The sequence below is a fragment of the Barbus barbus genome (assembly GCF_936440315.1).
Source record: "Barbus barbus genome assembly, chromosome: 41".
Taxonomy (NCBI): domain Eukaryota; kingdom Metazoa; phylum Chordata; class Actinopteri; order Cypriniformes; family Cyprinidae; genus Barbus; species Barbus barbus.
In genome coordinates, this window is record NC_136719.1 from 7,953,467 (window position 1) to 7,971,024 (window position 17,558).

The 17,558-nt window shown below is 37.6% G+C and overlaps 3 protein-coding genes across 6 annotated transcripts; 1 reads left to right on the forward strand and 2 right to left on the reverse strand.

Moving 5' to 3' along the window:
- Position 1: 1 nt before the first annotated feature.
- On the reverse strand, positions 2-2,166 carry LOC306860303 (protein phosphatase 1 regulatory subunit 3D-like). The gene is made up of 2 exons (XM_079401927.1): positions 1,979-2,166; positions 2-1,754 (listed from the first exon to the last, which is right to left on the reverse strand). Exon 2 carries the CDS (start codon positions 1,723-1,725, stop codon positions 820-822), a length of 906 nt encoding a protein of 301 aa, XP_079258053.1. The 5' UTR covers positions 1,726-1,754; positions 1,979-2,166; the 3' UTR covers positions 2-819.
- Positions 2,167-3,093: 927 nt separating this feature from the next.
- fam217ba (family with sequence similarity 217 member Ba) lies at positions 3,094-7,788 on the forward strand. Of its 2 annotated transcripts, none has more exons than XM_079401847.1 (5): positions 3,094-3,197; positions 3,332-3,521; positions 3,594-3,699; positions 3,782-3,846; positions 5,023-7,788. In XM_079401847.1, the coding sequence occupies exons 2-5, from the start codon at positions 3,415-3,417 to the stop codon at positions 6,377-6,379; spliced, it is 1,635 nt and encodes a 544-aa protein (XP_079257973.1). In that variant the 5' UTR covers positions 3,094-3,197; positions 3,332-3,414; the 3' UTR covers positions 6,380-7,788. The 2 variants fall into 2 exon arrangements, with proteins under 2 accessions (XP_079257973.1, XP_079257974.1); XM_079401848.1 differs by having other exon boundaries at positions 3,332-3,480.
- On the reverse strand, positions 7,683-16,753 carry ttll9 (tubulin tyrosine ligase-like family, member 9). Of its 3 annotated transcripts, XM_079401850.1 has the most exons (15): positions 16,568-16,649; positions 12,612-12,661; positions 12,014-12,106; positions 11,828-11,939; positions 11,552-11,737; positions 11,394-11,462; positions 11,198-11,288; positions 11,004-11,044; positions 10,278-10,365; positions 10,115-10,173; positions 9,830-10,026; positions 9,604-9,717; positions 9,389-9,510; positions 8,320-8,432; positions 7,683-8,114 (listed from the first exon to the last, which is right to left on the reverse strand). In XM_079401850.1, the coding sequence occupies exons 1-14, from the start codon at positions 16,580-16,582 to the stop codon at positions 8,365-8,367; spliced, it is 1,305 nt and encodes a 434-aa protein (XP_079257976.1). In that variant the 5' UTR covers positions 16,583-16,649; the 3' UTR covers positions 7,683-8,114; positions 8,320-8,364. The 3 variants fall into 3 exon arrangements, with proteins under 3 accessions (XP_079257976.1, XP_079257977.1, XP_079257975.1); XM_079401851.1 differs by lacking the exon at positions 8,320-8,432 and having other exon boundaries at positions 12,612-12,746; positions 16,460-16,753; XM_079401849.1 differs by lacking the exon at positions 8,320-8,432 and having other exon boundaries at positions 16,568-16,640.
- Positions 16,754-17,558: the final 805 nt, after the last annotated feature.

The window sequence follows — 17,558 nt, forward strand, 5'->3', positions numbered from 1 at the left end:
GAAATATTTTAATGATTTAAAACAAACAAGACATGTAAATGACTTTTACTATTGTTTATTGTAAATATAAATGTAAATAATTTGCTGATATTACCTGAATCATGGCACTAACAAACTGAAATTACAATAAAAACACTTAAAAAATAAAATAATAACAGAATGCTGTAGTGATTAAATTTTTTTTTGTAGTTCAAGCCAAAACAGCTTTTTTTTTTTCCATACCAGCTCAAGTTTCTAGAAACCATCTGTCTTCAGGATGCTGGAATCGGAAGTGCTAAAATGCTCATTCATTTCCGAGTTCTGACCTACACAAATAAATATACCACCTCTGCAACAGTAATTTGTGCCTACATATGGCTTTCTTCTGAAGGTTTTATGAGAAGGACAATGTGATGCACTAAAGAATTGCTGAATAGCTTTTTTAATCAGTTCATCAAAACAAGCGGCATTACCCATCCTAACACCTGTTTACAATACCACAAGTATTATGAAAATGTACCACACAGTGACAATAACATCCTCATGCAAGTGCAAACCTGAAAACTAAAAAAAAAATACAGTAAAGGCACTTTTTAAATCTATATTACATTATCAAGTCAACATTAAGTAAAACTCTCAGTGCTACAGTCCAGTTGTCAATCTGAAAGTTAAAAATCTCATATTTTACATGGCTTCAAGTTAATCACAAATGAAATACACACTGGCAAGACTTTCAAAAGGTCAGCAATGTATATTACACGGCGAAAATGCTGGTGGTTGCAAGCAAAATATAAAGTGAAACAGTGCTTTAAAAAAAGTTTCATCTACAAATCAGTGTCCTCAGATAAAGTGTATCATGCTGTCTTCACATTCCTTTGGCACAGGAAGGTTATAACTCTGACAAGTTAATTTGTAATTCTGCCCACCATTGTTATCCCAAAACTGCATGCCCATTACTTTATAACAAATGGCAAACTCCAGCACTGCTCCAGGGTGAAGGATATATGGAGGAACGGGTAGATGAAATCGAAAAGTGTCACAGCAGGGCCCGTTTGAACTGGATTTGCTTGCAACCCAGTAAGCCTTGGTTTCTGAGCAATTCTTCCAGTTTGTAAAAGAGTAGCGAACACTCACTTCCTTCTCAAACGCCAAGTTTACCACTTGAACGATCCCTATAATTCCAGGCTCATAGCACAAAACCCGCTCCAGACATACTTGTTGGCAATACAGAAGCTCGGTGAAGTTTGAACAGTCTCCTGGCTGGACTGAGAACATCGGTTTCAAATACGGTAGTGAAATCTCCATCCTCTTACTTGAGGCTAACTCTGCGTTCATTAAGAGTCGGAAGAGAACATGCTCAGGGACAAACGGGTCCTCTCCGCTTTTGAAAACCTTGACGTTTTCCAGGTCCAACCCTAAAGAGTCCACAAAGCGGACGCTGGCTCGGCGACTAAGCCTCCTTCGCTCTGATGGAGATGGAAGGGACTGCGTGCGCCTCTGGATGATGGATTTGGTTGGTGGTTCACATGACAGGCTGCGGCCTGCTGTTTGCCTTGGAGCAGTTTTGGGGCTCGGTGGACGAATTTTAACCGGCCTCTTTCCGCTGTCTGTTTTTGAACGGGACATGTCCTGCAAAATCAGTGTGGAACTTGCTTTTGAGCCACCTGATACTGTGGTAAAAAATAGGTCAGCGCTCATCTCTTCGAGGGGTGTGTCTTTATGGCAACATCTCAAAGACCAGGCCATGTTTATGAGAAAGAGTTACCTTGTGTGACCTGAAAAAGACAAACATCCTATGTTATGAAGTACTTTAAATATTCTAGGTAGCTAATACTGTGCAAACATTCTTCCAATGCTTCAATCTCAGCTGGATTACTGAACACTTTAATGCAAAGTAATACAATTTACATTTCAAGGCTTTCAAAATGGCAAGTTCAAACGTATGACTCCGCCTCTGTACAAAAATAAAAGGAAGAAGCTCAAGTTTGCAATGTCTCACCAGTTAAAGTCTGGCTTGTGTAGGTTTACGACGCATCTGACGATCCTCCGATGCTATTTTTATAAGCCATGCATTTCATAATGAGGATCGCGACAAAAACTGTGTGCCAAGGTGAAGTATACTACGTGACACAACACACATACGATGCATTTCAAGCAAACTGCGCAGAGCTGGCAGGATGTCAAAGAGAGGGGGCGTGGCTACTGAGTCAGCTGTGCTCGTCGCTGCTGGGGTGAGGTTGCCATGTCCTCCTGTTGTGGCCATCAAGACAGCAAATGCTTACAAAATAGCGTTGTAAAAATGCAAGTAAAGCTTTATTTAGGCATTTGCATTACTTTACATTTTTAATAGATGACACAATTGAACCGTGGTGCTTCTAATTATGTGATAAAAAGCAGTTGCAAATGTTTTACAAAATACACATACACATAAAATGGACTAATTATATTAGTAAAATAATATTTGACTTCCGAATGCAATATTTAAAGCGGCATTAGAGAATCTAATAAATCAAAATATATTATAGGGTACTTATTTTATATAGGCCTACACTACCAAATAACTATTTTTTTCTTTTTGAAAAAAAGTCTCTTATGCTCACCAAGTCAAAATACATTTAAAACAGTAATATTGTGAAATATTATTACAATTTAAAAGAATATTATAAATATTAGAATGATTTATGAAGAAACGTGTGACACTAGACTGGAATAATGCAACATTTTACCATCACAGGAATAAATAGCATTTTAAAATATACTAAGATAGAAAACAGTTATTTTATTTCACAATATTACTGATTTGGTCTTTTTGAGCATAAGAGCATTTGAACTATTTTAAACTAACTAGGAAATATTTTAATATTTTAGTCGGATACAAACAGGGGGTCACAAATGATTTTTTTCGATTATATTTTTAATCAGACCAAGATCCTATCTCTTCTTCTATCTGGCAACCCCCATGGTCAATTATTAAACCTGATAAACCTGATTTATTATTTATTAATTTTATTAAACAGTGATTTTGCGAAATTACACAACCCTGTATCAGCCCCCCTGATACACACACATACGCCTGTTTTTCTTTTATAAACTTCAATTCCCATCATGCCAATCGGAGGATCACGACGACAACGATGTGTGCAGCAGCAGGTAAACAAGTCTGATCGTTTGTGATGCTCATCGCAGGATGATGGGGGTCTCATAACCAAGACACAAAGGTGATTATTGCCCTCTTTAAATGTTAACGTTAAAAATCATTCGTTTAATGGATTGCTCTAATTCTTGGCAAACTGGGAAATATATAAACTGTGACCCTGATATTTCGCTGTGTTTCTGCAATGGTGCTCTTCAGTCGCACGGTGCGTGTATGGGACATTTTGGGGCACAGCTGAGAGCTTCAGAACTGCGCTTGTGCACTTCATAGTGTTTAATGCGATGGGACCCATCCTGCAGGAACAAACTGCGTCTGCGACACTGAAGAAGATGCCAGGCAAGGAGAAGGTTAGAATGAAAAATGCAGAAAACACTGGGATTGTTGCCAGGTATGTCTGATTAGAGCAGTTTATTAAAATCAGACAAGAATTTGTCCCTAAGAATATGTGCTTTATTTACAGTAATACTAGGAGAGGAGGAAACGTGAACCAGAATAAGAAACCTCTTAAAAAAACAATGCCCTTGCATCCAGGGCAAGAGAAGGATCCTCTGCCCAAAGCTGAACTAGTAAGTTATATATGTATCAATAAGATGCATCAAGCATCCTGTGTTGGCAGCAGTTTGAATATGCTTTCATTATTTTTCCAAGGTCCAAAATGGCATTAAACCAAAGAAAGCTAAGAGTCCGACTGGTGGCACTTGCAAGTTGCGTGGGTGAGTGTTGCTTAACATATGGAATTTAATATATAAATAACCATAAATAATAAAATAAAACAAATGGATATATTTCACTATAGAATGCTGATATTGCAAATATTCCAGAGTCTCAAAGTGATACAAATTAGAGCTGGGTACTGACAGATTTTACAATTCTAATCCACAAACTCTTGATTTGATTCAATTTGTTTTTTTTTGTGATAAAATTATGCTTCTACTTCTTCATTGATGAAATTTAAATGGTGACTGTCCTAACTTTACAGCTTATTCAAACATGCATTAAGAATCACTAATAGATAGAAATGTAATGAAAATGTATATAATGCATATATTTAGCACTATATGCCCCATCTACAACATACCTTATGATGCTCATTCTGCTAGCTTTTCTTTCACCATTACCATTAAAAAATACTAATTTGTTATATTGTTGTGAATATATGGTTTGAAATTCAATAGTCTTTATCTGCAGTAGATTCATTTATAGGCTGCACTCATAATAAAGATCTGCTTCATCACTGACAAACAATATGACATTTCTGAGTTTTGTTTCCTTAAATGGACTGTAGGTAAATATCCACCTCATCCAGCACTCTCTTCTGTCTTATAAAGTAATCTGTTACTGTTTCAATGTGAGAAACCACTGGAAACAACTCAGTGTGTAAGTGAACTGTACAAATGAATCAAACTGCATCACAAACAATTCCAGACTTTTTTGGAAACCCATTTCACTAATTAGATTAAAAAGAAGTGATTCATTTGTGAATGTGGCGTCATTCGATTCTTAATACCTGAGAGAAAACACATAGCATGATTGCTAAAATAGTCATTTTACTTTTTAAATTCTGTGATAAAATTGTAGTCTACAATTATTGGATGGGAGACACACTATAAATAAACTTAAGTGATGTTTTGTTTATGCATCAGCAAAATTGATCTCGGAATTTAAGAATAATTTCAGTCCATGTAAGTCGAGTAATCAAAAGTGTTGTCAACCCAGCCCTAATAAATACACTAGTCAACATTTGAAGTGGATCAAAACCTTTCATCAAAGTTGTGCTAAAACCTAAAACGCGTTCTTGTCGCAGGACAACTTTAAACTTTTTTGATCCACTTCCACAAATATTGACTACTGTATATTGATCAAATATCTCACTTGAACTATTGCTTCAGAACACAGGGCGAATCAGACCTGAGGCCTCCACGGCCCAAACTCTCTTGTACCGAGCGTGGACAGGAGAGGCAGAAAATCCAGCTAGAGCCTCAGTGCTGTAAAGAGATGGTACAGAGCCACGTGGCCTTGGAGAAGAGCCGTCGTGCTCTATCGCTGCCCTTGACTCCTCAGCCAGTGCTGCAGCAGTTCACCCTGCAGAAACAAGTCCCAGACTTAGACTCACTCCGCCTCCTGGAGCACAAGGAGGATGACACGGACAGCGCCAGCGACCTGTCCGACTCCGAGCGGCTCCCTGTGCTGCCTTCCCCCTGCACTCCTCCTCAGCTCAACCTCCGAGCCGAGGTGATCAACTCCATGGACCTGCATCCTCACATACCTGGACCCATGTCGGTGGAGAACGATGAAGTCAGGTACAGCTACCCAGACTTCCTGCCTCCTCCGTTCAATACCTGGAGCCTGAGGCAGCTCGCCATCTTCCTCAACACTGAGGGTAAGCGGGCTCCCCGGCCGAAACCCGTAGGGCAGCTAGAGAAGTATTTAGAGCGCCTCCTTCAACTTGAGTGGCACCAGATCCAAACCATACAGGCTGAGAGCGGACGGCACATCGTTCCCATCATCCAAACAAGAGGTCACGCCGCCAGTGTCCTAGCGAACGGCAACCGGCCTAGGCCTCATACTGCTCCTCCGACACGCCTCAGCTCCCCGAAAAGCTTTCGGCAGGGTCAGAGGGCCTTCTTCTCTTCAATGGCCAGTCCATCATCCACCCAGCTTTCTCGTCCCGTCTGCCCTCACTGCCACCTCCGCTATCCGCTCTGCAACGGCACATGCTCTTCGTACGCCTACCAGCGGCATTCCCGTCTCAGCCCCCTCCTAGAGCGCAAAGCTCCCCCGGCCAACACCCAAAAGAGGAGCAGCAGCGAAAGCCGGGCTTCCACCTCCGAAAACCACATCACTTCGAAAAACCAGCAACCGGTTAGTCCTCAGGAAGCAAAGGCTCACCAGAAGCACATGCAGGCTGCAGGAAATGTGCGCAGGGCGTCCCATGAACTTATCGCAAATGGCAAATCCCATTCTTCGGTCAGGAAAGGAAAAACTGCGAGGTCAAACAAGGCGGACAAACAGAAAGATCCACCTGGAGCAAAATGTGGAGGGGTTGAAAGGCGGGATCCTGTCGGTATGAAACGCGAAGGTGGTGGTCCAGGGAAGATAATGGTTAAGGATGGTCCGAGAGCCGAAACGGGTGAAGCACGATTAAGATCTGGTACTAAAAGAACGGTCACCGATGGCTGCGATGCAAAAGTGACGTCAGCTACCAAAACTACTGGCAAAGTGAAAAATGCTCAATATGCCAAGTAGTTAGTGCACCTTTCATGCAATTTTCAGTTGCCTCAAAAACATTTTCTTTTTGCATACTATAAAGAAGAGCTAACTAATACATAATATCATCCCTGCAGTTAACTGTAGTTGTTTGTGAAAAGGATACAAGTGCCATCACATTGGCAAAATTTCAAGGGGAAAAAAAAAGGTTTTGTCTATTGTCAATAACTTGCACAGAAGTCACTTTCAGCTTTCTGTCGGTCAACACGGACCAACTTGAAATGTGCACAGTATTGCATGGATTCCAATTAAATTGCTTGGATTTTGCCCATGAAAATTTGCCAGACACCTGCAAATGTGACCACACATAAAAAAACCCCCCACACGTATCCTTCTCTTTATAAATCATGCCTTTTCATCTGCATTGTTTCAGTAGAACTTTAAAGTGTATTTCTTGAATAAGATATATTTATTTTATCTGCCTAAGTACACAAAAGCAGGTTATCCTTACATACTGTACGCACAAATTAAATGAAATAAATGTACTTAAATCTAGCGTGCATGTACATATCTCTTATTTCAGGGAGGTATGGCTGAGAATGTCAGCGTGTGGCTTTGCCTAGCAAGCACTGTTGGTCAAAGAATGTATATTTTTGAGATGAATAATGAATGTTTTGTAATGACGGTGTATTTTTGTAAAGTGCTATTTACAAGGACTTATTTTCTTGTTTATTAAACCAATGAGTTGACATGTAATAAGTTAAATAAGAATGTTTTATCTTTGAATGTTTTGGAACTCATTACTTAGGTTTTCAGTGAGTTAGATGTAGTTGAATTGTGAATTGTTAGGATTGCTTATGGTGGTTTGTTGCTGGAGAAGGACCTGGGCTGCGTTCTCCGAAACTACCTTAACGCTACGTCGTTCTTAAGTTGTACCTTAAGAAGTACCTTATCATTAATACGTGTTTTCCGAAACCTTCTTAGTTAAGTATACCTTCTGTAAGTCATACGTTCGTAAGCTGTAAATGGTTAAGGTATTATGGTCAAGGTTATCTTGTTTACTTATTGCGAACCTTTCAGGTGATTACATTGTACTTCATGTCTCTAAATATAGCATGTTTTGTTTATTTTTACAGGAACAATGATTGTAGTGGTTTTGTAGTTTTATATGTACTGCAATGCATTGTCAAGGCACTTGAATATGACTTGAAAGTTGGTACAGGTTGAGGCCATACAGTAATTTCCATACTTGATGTCCTGTATGTAGCGCCATTTCATCTTGGATGTTATGCACTGTGTCAAGTTTCCTTATCAGGCAAAAAACACACAAAAATCTACTTTTGTCCTATCACTGTCAGATTGTGCTTTTATTTTGCTGGGAGTTTTTGGTAGAGTTGAATGCAGCTATTTTTATGAGATACAAAATAAACAGTTTTCATTACATCATCAAAGCCTCTGTCTACAGTATTTATTTTAATATGGAAATTGATACCATCATTATATTCTCATTAAACCAGAACAAGCACAGACAGAGTCATTTTCAGGTAGTGAATGAAAATTTTCAGTGACTTTGCCATGTCTTCTGGGTATTTAAATGCACCCATTTACAATAATCTGAATCCTTAGGTGCATATTATAACAATTGTGGGTATTTGTGTGATTGTCAAGAATTGTCACACTAATTTGATGTCATTTGCATGTTGTCATGTCCTCTTCTGTCCTGGGAAAGGCTTTAAAAGCTGTTGAAGCTGTTTTTGGCGATCATTCACACAGCCTGTGTAATACAAAGCAAACAAAAACCATCTGTATTTGGAGATGATAGTAAATGCTGCTATAACATGTAATGTGACATTTTCCACAAATAGGCGTTACATTATTATTAAAAAATACATTTATTTATCTTTTATACATTTTAATTTGTATATTTACTTCAAGGAATAGTTCACCTAAAAATAAAAATGTGCTTAAAATTTATTCACCCTCAGGCCATCCAAAATGTAGAACAGATTCGGAGCAATTCATCATTACATCACTTGCTGACCAATGGATCCTCTGCAGTGAATGGGTGCCGTCAGAATGAGAGTCCAAACAGCTGATAAAAACATCACAATAATTCACAACATGAATCCAGTCCGTCAATTAGCATTTTGTAAAGTGAAAAGCTGCATGTTTGTGCAAAACAAATTTTCGCACAATTACTTCAAGAATATCATGTTATGACTTCAAAACAATATACAATAGCTCCGGTTTGAATCCCGTGAAACTACGGTTCGACAAAACAGTTCAAATCTGCATATAAGGCAGTTCAAATAGCATGGTTGCATCAACAAATGCGTTTTTATATCAGTTTTGCATTTGTCAACACTATCGGGTATGTTTAGTAGGGCATATTTCCAACACATTTTTAGTGACGGTGTACCTGAAGCAATGAATAGTACCTGAAGCAACGTAATAAAAACACAGCAATACGTAACTATATCAACGTAATAAAAACGTGAAAGGGTTTACGTATTGAACCCGTGTTTTAGCGCCACTCAGTGGACATTTCTCTTTGAAACTGCGGCGAAACGTGCGGGAAGGTACATAAAAACGGTCTCGCTAAAAAGTGCCCCCAGTTCCGTTTATGCCATGAGACCAGGTTGGCTTTTCACTTCACAAGATGTTAATTGATGGATTGGAGTTGTGTGGATTGTTGTGATGTTTTTATCAGCTGTTTGGACTCTCATTCTGACGGCACCCATTCACTGCAGAGGATCCATTGGTGAGCAAGTGATGTAATGCTAAATTGCTCCAAACATTTTATGATCATACAGCTTTGAAGTTTTGATGACAGAAATTTCATTTTTGGGTGAACTAGACTTTTTAAAGACCTATTTGGTACCTTATTTTTTAAAACTATCATGCATGCACTGTGAATTAATTAACTTTATGACATTCAAAAAATGCCTAAGAGTGTACAAAAACTACTTGGCTCAACTAAACACAGAAACAGGCTCACTGAGTGTACTGCAAGCCAAGATCTCCATTGAGGCAATGCAAGACACTGACCGAGATGTGTATTTGCCACGAGGCAAGAACTACCCAGAGTCTCAAGTCCGACATCCGTGTAGACAGGTCCATCATTCCACATTTGGTCAAATCCGCCAACCCTCTTCTCCTTGCCTGTCAGACTAAGTGGAAAAGAATGTTTTGGACAACAATGTCAACATAAACAGTCCTCCATTCTCTTTCATGTAATTTTATACTATCTTGTCAAATCGTACCGGCCTTCCATGTCTACAATGTGCAAGGTGTCCTCCAGCAGTCTGTATTTTAGGTCATAGTCCTCCTGACTGCTGGCTGTGAGGGAGGGTGAAGCGTTCACTTCAATTAGCCACCTGCATAACGGCAAACTGTGCTGTCATTTTTAAAAGCCATGCAATTCCCACATTCATTCAGTTCTATTAAGTATCCTGTCAAACTAAGCAATCAAAAATAAAGCATTCTCACGGTTTTAAATCCTGGTCCAGTAGTATGTCATATCCATACAACTCAAAACAATGTTTGTCATTGATGATGGTCTTCTGAACACTAAGCAGGCTGCGAATAAATATGTTGTCGATTTCTTTAAATAGAGTCTGCACTGTCTCGAAACCATGCTTAGCAGTCAGGTACTGCCGTAGCTGCTGCATCTGCCACTTACAACCCTGAGAGAGAGCGAAAGATAGATTACTGCTTTTTAATAAAACATATCTTCATGAACATAATAGTACAGTATGTCCAATTCCAACATACCTTCTCGGGATCATAATCAGGAGCTGTTTTTTGCACTGCAACATTAGTGAGATGAACGTCTGTGTATTTCAAGGTTAAAGGGGACAAACAAGTGAATTCCTGTACTATGGGGCGTAATATAAAATTGGGGGTGTGTGTATTTCAGAATGTATGCAAAGGATACACTGATCATCTATGCTGCTAAGAGAGAACCTGGTGTTGGAAAATCGAGCAAAACCATCACGATACAGCCAGGCCTTCAATGGAATACACTGCGAAAAACAAAAATATGATTTTTGTGTTGCCTACACAATTTTAAAAATATAATATTCAAAACACTGAAAATGCAACAACAGTTATGTGAAGTGTAAAACAACCACAACAACAAAAATGCTGTGTGTAATACTGTGTAGCACCACTATTAATGCCAAAATAAATCTATAATTTCAGTAATCAATAGACAAAACCACAATACAACAAGTAACAGTTGTTATGCAAATTCATTATTACACATAAGACATAAGATAGCTATTCGGTGCTGTGTAAGCCACATTAAACTATTATATGACTTGCATTTATTTTCTTGTATTATTATTATAACATTATTATACAGAAATATTACAAAATAACAGCTTTATACTGCTGATGTGCCATTTTCATTTTGAGTGTTTATTTATGATGTTGAACAATCAGGTGGTACAAGTCAGAGCAAAGAGTAAATTCATAGGTTATTCATGTTGTAACTCAATTGAAATCTCATAATTGCACTAATACTGACATGGTGTAAATGCACCATAATTTCTGTCAAATTGCAAAATTAATGGCTTTTTTCAAGTTTCCTACTGCAGCTGGAGAACGTACTTTAACAACAAAAAACAGCATTGCATCTTCATGAAAAAAAATAACTCACTGATGTGACAAGAACATAGACTCTCAAGTCAAATTTTCTCCCTGGTGATAGATATAACATATACATGTTACACACACACACATATAAAACGTGATACGTTCAGTAATAATAATAAAATTGGAGCTAAATCAATAAGTATTGAAGCTATTATATATTTTATTATACTGTATGTATTATATATTATAGGTACATACCAGCTATGAGGTAGGGATTCTCAATGTAGCGCTGAGCGACATAGTTCTCAACTTGAGCCTCATCTTTCTGTTCTTCAGAGCGGGACCCATCCTAAAACCAACAGCATCAGTACACAACATAAAACTTGGGATGACGACAGTAAATAATCACAGAACTTACGTTCTTGTCAGAGTCAGTGTGTCAAATGTTTATTACCTTCCTCCAATCTATGATATCTTTGAGTTTTCGAAACAGAAAAATTCCTTTCCCTTGTGATCGTGCCACCTGTGTTTCAGAAAGTATTATAATAATGGATAACCTGTTGATGATCAGTTTGGCTGTATTGTGCACAGTGCACTGTTATAAACACTCACAGGCTTCATGATCCAGGTGCTCCCTGGGCTTCTCTTAAACTCTTCTACAAAGATGTGATACTCACTGGGCAGCACAAATGTACAGGGGAAAAAGTCGCATTTGGACGCCTCTAAACGCCCAGCCTCCCGCTCTAAAGTTTTTCTATATCTCTTCAGGTTTTTTACCATCAGGTTCTTACGGGTCAGCTGAAAAATACAAATAATTCATGCCTGTTTACTGTACACATTCATTCAGTTGTAATCGATAATAATCTGCATAAATTGTATAATACAGACCTCGTAGTGGTTGCGGAAGTGACATATCCGCACATGTTCCTCCATGTACGAGTGATCAAAGTTCTCTCTTAGCCACCCAACATCACACCAGTTAAAGTCCCAGTCGCCATCACTGCAAAGAGAGACATGAATGCATGATGCAAGCATGAAACACAGGGACACACAACGGAGAGGCACAACACTTACTCTTTCACCTCTACCCAGCCTGGTCTCTGGTTTAGGACGTCCTGTATAGTGTTGGTCAGGCCACATCTGTACCGTATACAGCTCCTTCCCTCGCTGAGATGAAAATGAACCACACTGGATTGTTAAACTACCTTTTATCCTTTTATACAGACATACATACAGACAGACAACAGTTTAAACTTCAGAGAAACTGTTCAAGTTTGGGGTCTGTAAGATTTTTGAATGAATTTGAAATAGATATCTTATGCTTACAAAGTCTGCACTTATTTAATCAAAATGCAGGAAAACATTTTAAAATAACTGGTTTATTTTAAAATATCATTTATTTCTGAAAGCTGAATCTTCAGCATGATTACACCAGTCTTCAGAAACTAATATGCTTATTTGATGTGCTGCTCAAGAAACTTTTAAAAACATTACAACATTTCTGGAAACAGAAATAGAAAATAATTTTTGTAACATTATAAACGTCATTTTTTGTCATCAGTTTGGTGCATCATAGCTGAATAATAGCGATAATGACTTTAATAGATCAAATAAAATCTTACAGACCCCAAATTGTAGGATGAATGTATTAAACAAACGCTAACAGACTTACCCTTCCTTCTTCTTCTGTGAACTGTAGGCTCCTTTATGTCCAGCTGTCTGCTGTTTAAGGTAAGTTTGTTACAGCTAAACCTGATTAACTTTTGTGATGCAAAGCTAATTTTTAGGACTTTGACAGAAATGGCCCCTTAACCCTCTGGTTGTGTTCGGGTCAAATTGACCCGAAACTTTTTTTCTTTTTCCTGAAAATACTAGTTAACGTTATCGCATTGGACTCAAACTTACTGACTTTGCGCACATAGGGTACAAGTATTTCTCATAAATTTTTTTAGAATTTTCGTAATTTTTTGTGGGTTTTATTTCACCTAGTCACACTCGTTGTGTTCCCGGTCAAAAATGACCGGACTCCGAACAACTGCTTATAAATCTGTCATTATGCTATATTATCACTAAATATTGGATTCATTCTTTTTGTCAACTTGTTTTCTTTCATTTAGGACTGGTTTTGTGTTTCTATTTGCTTCTGATTAATCGTAGGCCTCATTTATCCGAAAGTAGGTACCTCATTTTTTGAGTGAAAAAATTATTTTTTATGAATAATTTTCACAATATTAAACAAAAAATTATAAAAATTTGCACTGTTTCTCACACTAGTGTACTTTAATGTTTAATCAGGAAGTTTGCTTTTAATTGCTTTTATTTTGTACAAAATTGCAAAAAGTCACACTCGTGGTGTTCCCGGTCAAAAATGACCGGACTCCAAACAACTGCTTATAAATCTGTCATTATGCTATATTATCACCAAATATTGGATTCAATCTTTTTGTCAACTTGTTTTCTTTCATTTAGGACTGGTTTTGTGTTTCTATTTGCTTCTGATTAATCGTAGGCCTCATTTATCCGAGAGTAGGTACCTCATTTTTTGAGTGAAAAAAGCATTTTTTATGAATAATTTTCACAATATGAGAGAAAAAATTATGAAAATTTGCACTGTTTCTCACACTAGTGTGCTTTAATGTTTAATCAAGAAGTTTGCTTTTAAATGCTTTTATTTTGTACAAAATTGCACAAAGTAACACTTGTCAAAAATGGCCGGCCATTGAAAGTGAATGGGGAAGAATGAAAGAAACAACTAGTGTTCAGGAGCATGTTGTGCTTGCAAACCAAGACCTTGGACCTTTGCATGTGTGGATGCATTTATACTCAAGCTATCACACACACACATACACACACACGCACGCGCGCACACACACACACACACACACACACACACACACACACACACACACACACACACACACACACACACACACCCATCCATCCATGCATACAAACTATTTTATTACACCTATTTCATCCTACCCTGAACTGCATGCAATATCCTTTTATGAATCTGATATAACTCTCTCTCACACACACACACACACACACACACACACACACACACACATGCTCAGACTGCCTTGTCTTTAGCCTGCATTGACCTCCATAATAATCTTTTCTTTCACCACATATTTTAGACTACGGAGCCCCTTAGAGCTTGTGGTGGTGGAAAGATTTCGGGGTGGGTGAAAAAAATTTGGGGTGGGAGGAAAAAATATTTTTCAAATCTTTTGCGTTCTCTCGCAAAGATGTTTGCGTTCTCTCGCAAAACTTTGTGTTCTCTCGCAAAGATGTTTGCGTTCTCTCGCAAAGATGTTTGTGTTCTCTCGCAAAACTTTGTGTTCTCTCGCAAAGATGTTTGCGTTCTCTCGCAAAGATGTTTGCGTTCTCTCGCAAAGATGTTTGCGTTCTCTCGCAAAACTTTGTGTTCTCTCGCAAAGATGTTTGCGTTCTCTCGCAAAGATGTTTGCGTTCTCTCGCAAAACTTTGTGTTCTCTCGCAAAGATGTTTGCGTTCTCTCGCAAAGATGTTTGCGTTCTCTCGCAAAACTTTGTGTTCTCTCGCAAAGATGTTTGCGTTCTCTCGCAAAGATGTTTGCGTTCTCTCGCAAAGATGTTTGCGTTCTCTCGCAAAGATGTTTGCGTTCTCTCGCAAAGATGTTTGCGTTCTCTCGCAAAGATGTTTGCGTTCTCTCGCAAAACTTTGTGTTCTCTCGCAAAGATGTTTGCGTTCTCTCGCAAAACTTTGTGTTCTCTCGCAAAGATGTTTGCGTTCTCTCGCAAAACTTTGTGTTCTCTCGCAAGATGTTTGCGTTCTCTCGCAAAGATGTTTGCGTTCTCTCGCAAAACTTTGTGTTCTCTCGCAAAGATGTTTGCGTTCTCTCGCAAAGATGTTTGCGTTCTCTCGCAAAACTTTGCTTTCTCTCGCAAATATGTACGCAAAGTTTTGCGAGGGAACGCAAAAGATTTGAAAAATATTTTTTCCTCCCACCCCGATTTTTTTTCACCCACCCCGAAATCTTTCCACCACCACAAGCTCTAAGGGGCTCCGTAGTCTAAAATATGTGGTGAAAGAAAAGATTATTATGGAGGTCAATGCAGGCTAAAGACAAGGCAGTCTGAGCATGTGTGTGTGTGTGTGTGTGTGTGTGTGTGTGAGAGAGAGTTATATCAGATTCATAAAAGGATATTGCATGCAGTTCAGGGTAGGATGAAATAGGTGTAATAAAATAGTTTGTATGCATGGATGGATGGGTGTGTGTGTGTGTGTGTGCGCGTGCGCGTGTGTGTGTATGTGTGTGTGTGATAGCTTGAGTATAAATGCATCCACACATGCAAAGGTCCAAGGTCTTGGTTTGCAAGCACAACATGCTCCTGAACACTAGTTGTTTCTTTCATTCTTCCCCATTCACTTTCAATGGCCGGCCATTTTTGACAAGTGTTACTTTGTGCAATTTTGTACAAAATAAAAGCATTTAAAAGCAAACTTCTTGATTAAACATTAAAGCACACTAGTGTGAGAAACAGTGCAAATTTTCATAATTTTTTCTCTCATATTGTGAAAATTATTCATAAAAAATGCTTTTTTCACTCAAAAAATGAGGTACCTACTCTCGGATAAATGAGGCCTACGATTAATCGGATGCAAATAGAAACACAAAACCAGTCCTAAATGAAAGAAAACAAGTTGACAAAAAGATTGAATCCAATATTTGGTGATAATATAGCATAATGACAGATTTATAAGCAGTTGTTTGGAGTCCGGTCATTTTTGACCGGGAACACCACGAGTGTGACTTTTTGCAATTTTGTACAAAATAAAAGCAATTAAAAGCAAACTTCCTGATTAAACATTAAAGTACACTAGTGTGAGAAACAGTGCAAATTTTCATAATTTTTTCTCTCATATTGTGAAAATTATTCATAAAAAATAATTTTTTTACTCAAAAAATGAGGTACCTACTCTCGGATAAATGAGGCCTACGATTAATCAGAAGCAAATAGAAACACAAAACCAGTCCTAAATGAAAGAAAACAAGTTGACAAAAAGATTGAATCCAATATTTGGTGATAATATAGCATAATGACAGATTTATAAGCAGTTGTTTGGAGTCCGGTCATTTTTGACCGGGAACACCACGAGTGTGACTTTTTGCAATTTTGTACAAAATAAAAGCAATTAAAAGCAAACTTCCTGATTAAACATTAAAGTACACTAGTGTGAGAAACAGTGCAAATTTTCATAATTTTTTGTTTAATATTGTGAAAATTATTCATAAAAAATGCTTTTTTCACTCAAAAAATGAGGTACCTACTCTCGGATAAATGAGGCCTACGATTAATCAGAAGCAAATAGAAACACAAAACCAGTCCTAAATGAAAGAAAACAAGTTGACAAAAAGATTGAATCCAATATTTGGTGATAATATAGCATAATGACAGATTTATAAGCAGTTGTTTGGAGTCCGGTCATTTTTGACTGGCAACACAACGGGCGTGACCGGAGTCCGAACACAACCAGAGGGTTAAGTAGGCTAAATAATTATTTATATCAGCAGTCAAATGTGGTTTTCAGATATAGCAGATAATATCATGTGATGCAGTTGTAAATAAGTCACCCTCTTACCTTACTCTTAGACATATCAGAAACTAACCGCCTGCTAGCAGCCTGATACTAGAACTGTAGCCTTTATGTTGTCATAGCAACCACCGAGCGGACCAATCGCTTCGCTGCATTTCGTTGTGACGTGTTGAGAGCAAACCTCCCAATCAGAGCTCTGTTCCCATCCCTCTCTGGTGTCAGATATTGCTTCTAGTGGAGAAACACGAGGATTATTATTTGTTCCCGAGTATATATTGTTCAGTATGTTAAATAATGTTGTTATTTTTTTTTTTTACTTTTTTCTTATCAACCTCATATTTCAATCTTATACAATTAATGACTTAATTAATTCCTAAATAAATATATGAATAAATAAACTATGCTCTCAGGTACCACATATAATATACCGATGATTTATGATTATTATTAATTCCTGATAATTCATTGACTCATAAATAGACGCAGAAGACAGCGGAATGAAGGTTAAAATAGCATTTAGGATGGTGGAAATGCTTGTTATTTATACTGGAGCTCCTTTGTGTAAACAGCATGAATGTGCACTAGGTGGCAGCATAACTCACTTGCATTTAACCTGCGTGTTTTCTCATATCTGACACATATAGACATCTCAAGAAGAATGAAGGCAGCGATTAAATCAGTTGTTATCAATCTTTTTTACTCAAAAGCCCTCAGTTTTTCTTTAACAGATTTAATTAAGATAATTTTTAATATTAATATATTAAAATACTTAATATAACTTTATTTAATTTCATATTTTATTAATATTATATTATAAATATAAATTTTATTGTATTTAATATAAATTGAAATGATTTAAAACCGTCTTTCATACAACTTTAAAGTCGCAGAGGCCAAGGTTATTATATTTAACTGAAATAAAAACAGTATGAAATAAAATAATGTATATACATAATGTATGTATGTGTGTATAATGTGTATGTATATGTATATATATATATATACATATATACTGTATGTGTGTGTGTGTGTGTGT